We start from the raw sequence: 12211 nt of genomic DNA on the forward strand, positions 1-12211 counted from the left end.
CTTCCGCAACAAATATGTGCTACAATCCCAGCACTACTTCATCTACTTTTGGAAAGAATGTTACAAGTTCTCTAACAGCCAAGAAAAGTTCGACATGGCATAGCCATTAAAATATGTTTAAAAATAACAACCCTGGTCAAAAAAGGGATAATTCTTTTTTTTCCTGTATGTTTTCTTTTCATTTTGAATTACATTTTCAATCCAAACCTAAAAATAAAAAGTCAATTTATTTCTAAATTACTTTTCAAGGCAAGTATTTTTAATCAACTCTAAAATGCAGACACAAAGCATGAGATGAAAATTGATCACATCAGTTTCAACATAAAAACTATGATTTGTTTAACATTAATTCAACATTGCAAAGAGACTTGAGGCAGTTTGGAAGATGATTCTGAATATGCAAAATACATTTCTTTTGGCAGCAGCTGACCACATGAAAAAATACTTCAAAACTTTAAAAACTCACAAACCTTTTATTCAGAATACCTATTATTATTATTGTTACCAGTACTAACCTTATGAAAACTCCCATAAAATATCTTCCTTATTTCAGGACCTTCAAAAGTCACAGTTTGAAAATCTCCTTTATAGTCATAGTTAAAGAAAGTCAGAGTTTTACCACCATCTGTGTGAGAACAAAAAAAAAATAAAAAAGGCTCATTAAAGGAAGAAAATGCCTGAGATATTATTTGAAAAAGTCCATTGTGTGTTTAATAAAGACCACCAAATATGTCAGATCACATGTAAGTAAAACACATTCATAAATGATATACTGCTCTGGAAGTAACTAGTTATCTCAGAGAAATGTTCTTTTCTTATTAGACAGAAAGAATGGGCCAAAAGTTGGGAGTCTGCCTCACCCACATCTACCATACAAGTGACCCACTCTGGGGCAACTGGTGAAGAGCTCAAACCCCTTGGGAAAGGACTCATTTCGGAGAGGTTCCTGGGGGACTGTCTCCCGTAGGTGGGACCCCACGCTAGAGCAGGGGAAGAGTGTGAGGAATGCTCCCCCATGCCACACTTAGACGAAAAACAACTTGTGAGGAACTGACTGAAACCCCCATCCTTGTCTCCCCCTGCAACAAGTGCGGGGGAAGAAGGGAGAGAAATCATGAATGAAGTTAAGTCTGTAAAGAGGAGAGGAGTCGGAGGAGATATATTAAGATTTGGTTGTACTTCTCATTATCCGACTCTGATGTCTGTGTGTAGTGTAGTGTCTATTTTTCATTCCATGTTGAGTCTGTTTTGCCCGTGACACTAATTGCAGAATGATCTCTCCCTGTCCTTATCTTGAGTCCTAAGCCTCTCAATATTTATTTTCTCCGCTGTCCAGTTGAAAGGGGGAGTGATAGAGCAGCTTTCATGTCCATCTGGCCTTCAGCCAGGGTCAAACCACCACAGTTCTTTTTGGTACCCACCGTGGGGCTTGAGGAATTTGAGATAAGGAAAGTAATTAGAAGAGGGAATGGGCAAACCAGATTGAACAGATCAAGTACTGGCAGCTATGAAGAACAACTATCATAGCATCTATAGTGTTTCAACAGCAAATATGGAAACCTTCTAAATTATAATCCCTGTTTTGCAATTGTGGAAGTCAAATCAAGTAGAAATGAAGAGTCATTAAGAGTTCATGTCTCTAGATCAAAGTCTGCTATCCACCAGACAACATTGCCTCTACATATACCCTACTGTTAGCACTGCTGGCTTGTATTAAGATAGATTCTATTACAAACAGATTCATAGGAGCAGACATTTTAAAAGCAAATGAGTATCTACTTAACATCAATTTACAACTAGTTCAGCTTTTTTTTTTTATTTTAATATCATTCCTCCCAGTTTAGAGTGCAAAAATTTGACTAAATCCAAATTAAACTTTTTTAAATTAAACCTAAAAAACTTCCATTAGAGATTATCACCTTTCAGACTCAGGTATTTGTTCTGGCAGCAGATTAAAACACTAGCAATAATAAAACTAGACATAGAATTAATCATTCATACAGTTAAATAAAATGTCACTGACAAAAAATGAAATACATACTATCTAAAATAACTCCAACCAGTGGTTCATATCCTTCATTTAAAATCTCCCAAAGAGCAAATGGCTCTTCAGGTGTGTCAGGGAGTATACGAAAGAGAAAAGTAATGGTGTAATCAGAAGGGAGACCTTCAGGATGCAAATACCTGTAAGAGAAATAGCGTTTTATAAACTGAAACAAACATTAAATCTGGTGATTTACTCAATATGCTTCCTATTCCTCTGAATATTTCTTTAGAAATCAAGACTAAGAAGCAATATGAATAAGCATTTGCAGAATCTACTCAGTTTGATAAATATCCAAATAATACATATGAACAAATAAGTTATCTTTTCCCTTGAAATTTACAAGATTACCCTTAATTATTAATTATTTTTTTAATTTGAAGGTCAAATCAGAGGTCTGTTTGAAGGAAAGCTTAAATTAATTACATTAAAAGGTCTTAAAAAACCAGTAGCTACTCACAAGACATTTGCTATTGTCTGGTTTAACAAAGAAAACAGAAGTTGATTGGAAGAGTAATCTCAATAGACACATCCTTTGTCATTAAATCATTACTAATGGATTAAAATTAGGAGTGACAGACTGTTACAGGAAGCTTTATAAATTATAGCTGATATAGGTTATACATTTCAAAGCCAATATATAAGAGAGAGGAGTTGGAACAGATCACACATCACAAATACAATCTGTTCTTCTAGAACTTCTGCAAAAAGGAGAAAGGAAGTTTATGATATAAAGCTAGTATGTTATTTTAGGCCATATCCTAAAATTTGTTGTTTAGTGCTTCCAATTTAATTTAACCTTTCATTGTCAAACTCTGAAGTGGAACATCTGGACAAGCGTCTGAAACAACTGACTGTTTTGAAAACGTTAACTAGCCTGATTCCTTAAAATCATAGGAAAGGGATCTGAAAGAAACCTGAAGAAATTTATTAACTTCTTTTCCCCAAATATGATCCATTGCTCCTAAAGCATTTCTGGCACATATAAAATGTATAGATATGAATCATACTGGGAAAGGAGTTAAATGTGATATGTAATCAATATATTCTGCTCAGTATCTGTAGATGATGAAACACCACACATTTTCCATAGAGATAAGAGAGGGGGAACTCAACAGGTGTAAGAAAGAAGTCTTAGAGTATGGCCACTGTACAAAGAAAATTCAAAAAGCAGGGCAAGGCAAACACAAGGTTTAGGGATACAGAGCTCAGAAAGAATAACGTTATTGACAATGACAGCACAGATGAAATGACAAAAACAAGTGGTGTTATTCAGACATACCTGCAGTCATCAAGAGAATGGTATTCTCTGAACCATGAAAGAGAGTGAAAGCCTAGTGAAGCAGTAAGACTGAGCTGATGTGGCCGCTACAGAAGATCATGTAAATACAGCAATCCAATTAGAAAGAAGCAGAAAGGGAAAAAGAATTGAGAAATCCAATTAGAAAGAAGCGGAAAAAGAAAAAGAAGTGAGAAAGGTTAATCCCTGGACATTTCAGTCTAGACCCAGGAGGAACCGAAGCACAGAGAATGTGAAACAGCTCCAAGAAGTATAGCTCCAACTGGCACACAGCAGGCTAATCACACAAAAAGACTGAGATGACATCTAATATAAACCTTAAAAGCAACTCCCCACTGTTTTTCTTTCTTATTTGTCTCATCTAAAAATATAATTTTTGTAACATGTTGCTGTGTTTAACTAAGCAGAGCCACTGCTTTTCTCTGATGCCACTTAATACAATGTGGGGGACTGAACTGAGAAGAACCAAACACAACACATGGTTCATAGCAGAAATGGACAGTTTCCATCACTTCCTCTCAGAGGAATGACTGTAAGTTTCATGGGAGGTTTCTTCACCACCTCCACCATATTTCTCCAAGGACACAGTCCTTGAACTGTCCTACCTCCCAGGAAGGTACTAGATGGTGTTCACACAGACTCTTCAGAATGAGATAATCTTCCTTTGTAATCAAAGAATGGACATAGACTACAGTAAAAGTGACTGAGGTTAGATAAAGCAAGTTCTCATTCTTCATAGACATTCTGCAGGCAATGAGACTTAAAACACACATTCAAAAAGGACTACATACTGGAATCTGCCTGGACATACTCTTCAAGAAGTTGCTAGGAGCTGAACTGGTACAAGTCTGAAACTGCCTCCCCTGCTTTCTTCCACAACTGCTATTTTTGAATGAAACTGATTGAGTACTCAAGAGACAAAGCATTCTTCCTATTTATCAGTATAGTGTAGATAGATATACAGTAGCCTCTCAGCTCTTCTAACGTGAAAATACAGGTCCCTGGAATGAATAATTGCCTGCACTGAACAATTATCTTCATATGTTTTATTATCATTTATAATTTAATACATACTTGGTAGGCTGGGATACCAGTGCATCCTTGTGTAGTCTATAACATGGGTAAACATTAAATGTACCAGGTTCCATTGAAACCCCTTCCACAGCTGAAAACTCCTTTTCAACCAAGCCAAACATTTCCATCATTTTAAATCCTGGAAGGCAACAAAACATAAATTCTATTAATTTAAATTAATACCACATTACAGAAATCAAAAAAGGACAAAGCCAGTTGCATCAAAGAGTTTTACATCACCATCTGTTTAACAGCTGTTAATATAAAGGGAAATTTATTGCCTAATACTGTGAAAATCAGGTAATGAAAGGATTCCATAAATCAGGAACAAAAATGGACATAAAATACTTTACCTGCAAAATTGTTGCCATCTTTAACTACCAATGGGCAGGCTGGAAAAGAAGAGAAAATATATTTAAGGATACAAGAGATGTCCCACTGGGTCAGAACAATAATCCACCCAGCCTAGTACTCTCTCCCCAAGAACAGCAAAACGATATGCTGCTTAGGAAGGGTGTGCAAACCTGCCCACTTCCACTCTGCTCCTTGGGATGCAAAAGGATGTAGCACAGATATTAAAGGATATATCCCTGTGTGTTGCAAACAGTAATGTTTCATGGATCTGCTGTCCATGAATGAATCTAATCCTTCTATGAAGCTGCCTTCACAACTTCTTGTGGCAGCAAAATCACTGCCTGTTGTGTTAAAAATGTATGTCTGACACTGGGTTTTAAGCAAGTGCTCCCTAGTTCTCTATTTGTGAGCTTCTCCATCCGACCTCCATTTCAAGCTCAATTACTTAAGTTGGCATTCTCTGTACCTTTCAAACTCCAATAGCTTTCATGAGCAACAGAGATCTGAATTGCATGCAGACAATGTGTGCACCTCTTTTTAAATAGCTATAAATCTCTTATATTTTTCTTCTGGCAGGCAAGACAGCACACTAATCTCTTCTAGGAATGCTGCCTGGGAAATCAATAAGCCCATCATGGTGTCAAATATGACACACTAGGATACTCCAGTGATTCAGAGTTTTCTCAGGATTTAAATTTCTCCCTACCATTGAAAGTAGAGTTAATAGTTAAAACCAAAGAATTCATGGAACATAAGCACCATATTTGTGTTCACCCACCCTGATATAACTCACAAGGTCTTAGAGTCACAAATGTTTCACATCAGCTATATATACACAGTGCCTACTTCGTGGCTTATATGTAAGAAACATATTGAGGGCACACACCTAAAAGTATGTGAATTTTTGACCTCTAACCATTAGGTGATGTTCCAGAATGTCTTTCCTTTCATTTTCCAAAGTGCCTGAAGTGCCACAGATTTCAGAGCTTGGGCATGTTTTGTGGTTTTTGCTAGGCTACAACTTGTCTGCTTTCTCTGATAATACAAACACTTATGATTAGCTCTCCATTAATAGATCATAGAGTAGTTTGTGTTGGAAGGGACCTTTAAAAGTCACCTAGTTCAAGGCCCTGTCAATAAGTAGGGACATCTTCAATTCAATCAAGTTGCTCTGAGCCCCATCTAATCCAACACTGTATGTTTTAAAGGATGGGGTATCTGCCACCTCTCTAGGAAACTTGTGCCAGGGTTTCACCAAACTTAAAGTAAAAAAAATTCTTCCTTATATCTAGTCTGAATCTGTCCTCTTTTAGCTGTAAACCATTACCCCTTCTCCTAGTGCAACAGGCTCTACTAGAAAGTCTCTCCATATCTTTCCTATAAGCCCTGGTAAAGTATTCAAAGGCCTCAATAAATTCTCCCTGGAGCCTTTTCTCCAGGCTGAACTAGCCCAACTCTCTCAGCTTGCCCTCACTGGAGAGGTGCTCCAGCCCTTTGATCATATTTCGGCCTGCTCTGGACCTGATCCGACAGCTCCATGTCTCATTCCTGTACTGAACACTCCTGAGGACTGTCCTCTGGATGTGGTCATCCAACCAGCTCCTCATCCATTCAACAGTCGCTCCATCAAATACATCAAATTAGCCACAGGATTTGAATAATAAGGGATGTAGCTAACTCTACTCTCACAGATAGTTAAAATAGTCTATAAAATTAAATGTAATTAACATTTTAGTCTAAATTCTGACCAATTAAAAATTTAAAATCTGAAATAATTTTTTTACAACCAATAGATGTATTCTGGATTTATAGCAAACAAGCAGGGGATGCAGGGGGAATCAGCCAGCCCCTTTTCAGTGGTCTGTGGAGGCAGGACAAGGGGCAATGGCTGCAAGTTGGAGCACAGGAAGTTCCACACCAACATGCGGAAAAACTTTTTCTCAGTGAGGGTGACAGAGCCCTGGAATAGGCTGCCCAGGGAGGTGGTGGAGTCTCCTTCTCTGGAGATATTCAAGACCCGCCTGGACGCCTATCTGAGTGATATGTGCTAGGGAGCTGCTTTGGCAGGGGGGTTGGACCCGATGATCTCTCGAGGTCCCTTCCAACCCCTACAATTCTATGATTCTATGATTCTATGACGAATTATTTTGAAGTTACAGTACATTCATTTCCTTATTTTTTTATGGAAATAACATTAGCTATAATATATACAGTAAATTATGTTAAAAATACATCTCAGTAGAAAAAAAATAGTTACAAAACCCCTCAGCACTTATTATTTTAGAAGCAAACATAAGTGAAAATGGCTAACTTGCTGATGCAGTTTCACAAACAAAAGTGATCAGCTCATCTTCAATCTTTGCAAAGGCGTCAAAGTCATCCACAAAGAAGACATGTCTTTCACTGGGCTTGCTGCCAATATTAACCAACTCTGAATAGTCGGCATCAGCCACTCCGATAGCAAAAAAGCTGAAACCTGTAAACCAAAAAAGAACACACTCATGAGTCCTTCATTTAGAGAGTGGAAATACAATATGAACACAACTGTATTTGCACTGGCTCCTTTCTTGAATAAATAGAATGGTGGAAATTTTACTAATATCCTATAATACAAGAAAAGTCATGCATGTAATTAAAATAAAGGCAATGCATTCTCTGTGAGATATTTCCTTTGGCTACATTTAAATCAGTTAAAGTTAATGCTTAAGTGTTTTCTTGAAGACATATAAGACTAGTCAGTAGTTTAAAGTTTTAACATATGTTTAAATGCTCTTCTAATTTTCTAATACTCTACTGTGTTACAGACAAAAATATCCATGTATCAAGTATATCATAAATACAAAGCACAGAAATTAATTTCCTGTCTTTTACAGATTTTGTTCTCTACCACATATTAATCAGTTTTCAAGCCACTGCTGAAATAAATGCATTCTCATTTCATCAGCAACTTAATTGCACTAGTTGAATATGTTTAAATATTCTCCATGAATATATTTTGAAATGTGAGCATGACTTCAAAGATTTTAATGAAATGGCAATTATATCCCACATGTTTGAAGAACAGCAAACTACCTAGAAGTTTTTCAATGTTTTCTTTTCCATAAAAGAAAAACCTGTCTACATCAGGCTGAATATTGTTAATGGACACACTGTTCATGCGTGGCTCAGTCCCAAATTTTCTCCAGTCAGGCAATACCATCTAAGTTCAAATGAGGCCCAGGGGCATTCAACACCTTCTGTGGAGCTTTTACTATAACAAAACTTTGACTTAACATATTATAACAACATCTTCACATGTCATCCAGGATTAGCACTTCTTCATGCCAGCCTCTATCACAGATGCAGGTCAGTACATGCTCTGACCTTCTATACAAGGTCCTCTTATATAGAAAACAAATCAGTTTGGTTTGCTTGTAACTATAAGACTATACTTCATAGATGACAGTCCAGATCTCAAGATCACATCCCCCAAATTCTTCATCATGGGAGCAATTGACAGCTACATGATTTTAGTACTGCTGCCAAAATGAAAAATAACAGTATTAAACATTAAAAAAATATTAGAGTCTAACCATATCCTAGTGATATTCTGAGCTTGTCAGCATTTGCTGTTTTTTCCAAGTTGTCCTCATCTGATGCCTGCACATACAGTTACAATTAATGAGAAAAAGGAAAATGTGAACTGTTCTTAAGACTACATGCTTTACCATCTAGTTGCATTTCTCTGGAGACTTTGTTCACATCATCCTGTGATCGCCCATCAGTAATGACAACCAAAACCTTTGGAATGCCCCTTCTCATTCCTGCCTCTCCTGTAAACAAGATTTCTCTTGCATGTTTAATGGCTTTGCCTGTGAAACAGAAAAAATTGACAACATAAATTGACTGTGACATAAATCCAGTTTCTATTGGCTTCTCATGACGTATGTTAGACATCAATAATAGAAGGTATCTCCACATAATCTGTCTCAAAAGTGTCTACTCAGAGCTATGATTTAAGACTGAAATAATTATGAGACTGAAGAAAGCTGAGCACCTAGCTATAAATGAATTTCAGTAAGGGCTGTTGGATCCTCAGGAGTCTGTAAATTGGTGCATTCTGTAGTTACCAAAATGGAGCTTTAGAAAAATTTATTTTTGACCCTAACTTTTGAAAACCATCGATGGCTCCAGCCATCCATTTCTTCAATCCATGCCTGGGAAAGAGTATTCTGTGTAGGTTAGACGTACCAAAATCTTCCCTTACCAGATTGTACAGCACAGTCCAGGTAACAACTGAAAGTGCCACTGTAGCATTTTCTTGAGTAAATGGAAAATGTGCTGTTTTGATACTACTGAAACAAAATGCTGTGGAACAGCTGCAAGAAATTTCTGTGCAGTCGGAGAATAACAAAACATAGTTTCCAACTAAAACAGATTTTAACCCTTTCAGCACTCATCTTTAATTTCTTCACATCAGAGAGCTGTCTTAAGGGATTAATTAAAAAATGGAACTGTGTTCAGTTAACAGTCTTAAACATATCACTGAGGCTTAACTGTCCTGGTTCGTAACAGACCCTCCAGTCTGCCCACTGTTTTCCTACATCCTCTGCAAGTTCCTTCCCACCTTCTCTCCCCTCCCACATTTCCACTTGCCAAGCCGACTTCTTACTAGAACCTGTTCCAGTTTCCACAATCCCCAAAGTCATTTGCCTTAGTCTAGCTCCCTCTCTTCCCCCCTGGCCCAGAGCTGGTCAGAGGTGTGTGTAGGCAGCAGAAGCTGGTGAAGGGTGTAAACTGCAGAATACAAAGACTTTCTAACTTCAAAACCCAACATTTCACCTCCAGTGTGGAGATACCATGTTGTCACTGGACTTGCACTGATAAATTAAACCACTTAGCCAATAGGAAAGAAATACTGCACAGAGAGTAGCAGGGAGAAAATCTCCATCACAATCATGATCTTTCTCACCTGTTTTTGTGTTTCCTCCTTTGTAAGCTATTTGTTGAATAGCTTCAAGAAGAGTTTCTTTTGTTTTGTATGCGTTCAATTTAAATTCGGTCCTGGGATCGTCACTGAACTGAATTATTGCCACCTGTGCACACAGAAAATGTGTCTGTTACTAAGCACCACCCAGTGCATAAGCAAAAAGTGAGGGAATCAGCACATTTAAAACAAGGGATTATCTTGTAGCTTTGCTTCATCCCTAAATTGAAGACACGATATTATTTTTTCTTTAAGAAGCTTTCACTAAATAAAATTTAATTTTACTCTCTGCACCCTTGGCAACAACCTAACACTTTCTAATTTCATTTTGCAACAAACAGGATGAGAAAAGTACTACCCTTTGCTTTGGCCAAAGCAATGTCAATCGAGCCCAAAACCAAAATCCTAGTTACAGCTGCTCACACGTGTACAGTTACTCATACACAGAACTGCAGGGACTTTATTCAGTCTCCACGAATTAATAGCTGCGCATAAGTAACTTAAGTTAGGGAGTAATGCTGAAGTAATAAGAAGATGCAAGAACATATTCTGGAATACTGCCTCTCCCATATATGATGCTATATTAATCCAGACCCTGTAATTCAATACTAACCACTAAATCCCTGTAACTCACAGAACACATATTAAACTTCATATTCCATAAGTGGCATCCCTGATTTAAAAGTAGCAATGCACATGCTTAAGTTTAGGCTTGTGCCTGTTTCTGAAGCACCATGGCCTATATTACGGGAAATTAGCTCTATAGTAAGAAATAGTAAAAACTGAACATTCTTCAGAGTTTGAATAAGTTACAAATAATTTTCAATACTATCCCAAATTGTACATTATACAGGTAACACATTATATTGGCAATAATCTTTTCTGGCACAGATTAAAGCATCTCTCTAATCAAATACATAAATAGAACAAATTGTAAATAGTATATTTTATTTCAAGCCTTGTAGATTTTGTAGAGTGTGTGATTTTAAATAGATGAAGTTTCAATTTTTTATATCAATGCCACTTTTAGCTTATCTAGCAATAAACACAACAGTGAGTACCAATACCAAACACATTAGCACAAATTAAATCTCATTAGAATGATTTAGAAGAGACTAAAATGATACTCAGCCTTCTTATTAGCAAAATTCATATAATGAATTTCACCATATGACGTGTATAAAAGAAGATATTGGGAAAAAAATACTCTCCTAGAGCAGTTTATATTTTCAACAGAACTGTGAAATGACATCGATTACTTTTTGATTCATTTCACTCCTGGTGCTAGTCTAAATACCCTGTCAAGTTCACGCTCTCTCTGTCCCTCTACACATTGATTACCTGAGTTCCATCAGGACCAATCTTATCCAGAGCTCCAACAGTGCTATAGAGAAAGCTAATTATTTTATTGAAATTGTCATCTCCAATGCTCCATGACCCATCCACCAGGAATGCTAGGTCAGCTTTGGCTGCTTTGCACACTGAGAAGGAAAAGCAAGTATTTTGGAATTAGAGCAATCCTTCAACTCCTCATGGAATCTCATAAATCACTAAAGAAAATGTAACTATCATGAAAAGCTCTTGGTTAATGTTAGTTACTAATGCTTTAGCAAACAGACCTGCTGGCATTGACTTCAGCGCAGGTGTAGAAACAGCTGAGCTCTGCAAGGGGTGGATGGTCTGCACTGACACGATACGCTTCAAGGTCATAACAGGCCTTTAAAATCTGGCTAAGCGTTTTCATTTTTATTTAGGTTGTTAAGTAAAGTCATACATAAACAATCCCACAGTCATAGCATGATGCAGTAAGAAAAATAAGAAAATCTCGACTGTGGAGGTTCCCACTGGAAAACTGGAACATTCAAAAGTTACCCGTAAGCTCTGCAGTGCCTAATGCTTGCCCCCTTAACTGCAATATTTAGGGGCAACTCAGGTTTCCCCCCATTCTCCTCTTGCTCCATCATGTTCCTATGTAAAATGGCCTGCAGAGATGTACACCTGCCCACATGAGTTGCTGACTCTTTGATGGGAAATGGGAACCTTCAGTGCTTTAACGAATCCGAGTCTATTCCTCGGGGACAGAAACAAACAGTCTTAAAGCAAAGTAATTTTTTCAACACATTTCATCTTGAAGAAAAATGTTCAGCTAAACAGGGGGATATATACCCTTATTTCTAGTTTTCTGCTGCTTACTCATTGCATTAAAAAAATATAAAGACAGTTATGTAGTACTAAAACACACACACAAAGCTGTCTTTACCCTGCACTCCTTGGATTAAATTCTCTATTATTGTGGATCAGTTTTGTCAGCCAACTTTGAGCCAACAGATTTGACCCTCAGTGTCCAACAACATGCTCCCCTCAGAGGAACATTTATGAGACTCTGTAGAAAACACTAGATGTTCCAATAATAAATAGAAGGAAATTTACATTTAAAGAGAGAAGAGACTGAACATGTGCAACACTAAAAAAA

At 37.2% G+C, this 12211-nt stretch overlaps 1 protein-coding gene across 1 annotated transcript in view; it reads right to left on the reverse strand.

Moving 5' to 3' along the window:
• Nucleotides 1–12211, reverse strand: part of COL14A1 (collagen type XIV alpha 1 chain) — a gene marked incomplete at both ends in the record, with an annotated part of 119125 nt that overhangs the window by 34006 nt on the left and 72908 nt on the right. The window contains 8 exons of the mRNA XM_084280445.1: nucleotides 516–625; nucleotides 2042–2184; nucleotides 4419–4557; nucleotides 4772–4810; nucleotides 7084–7248; nucleotides 8480–8623; nucleotides 9724–9847; nucleotides 11080–11219. Of these exons, the coding sequence (XP_084136571.1) occupies nucleotides 516–625; nucleotides 2042–2184; nucleotides 4419–4557; nucleotides 4772–4810; nucleotides 7084–7248; nucleotides 8480–8623; nucleotides 9724–9847; nucleotides 11080–11219 (1004 nt within the window). The remainder of the gene's footprint in view (nucleotides 1–515; nucleotides 626–2041; nucleotides 2185–4418; nucleotides 4558–4771; nucleotides 4811–7083; nucleotides 7249–8479; nucleotides 8624–9723; nucleotides 9848–11079; nucleotides 11220–12211) is intronic.

The sequence above is a fragment of the Gallinula chloropus genome, assembly GCF_964237585.1.
Source record: "Gallinula chloropus genome assembly, chromosome: 2".
Taxonomy (NCBI): Eukaryota; Metazoa; Chordata; class Aves; order Gruiformes; family Rallidae; genus Gallinula; species Gallinula chloropus.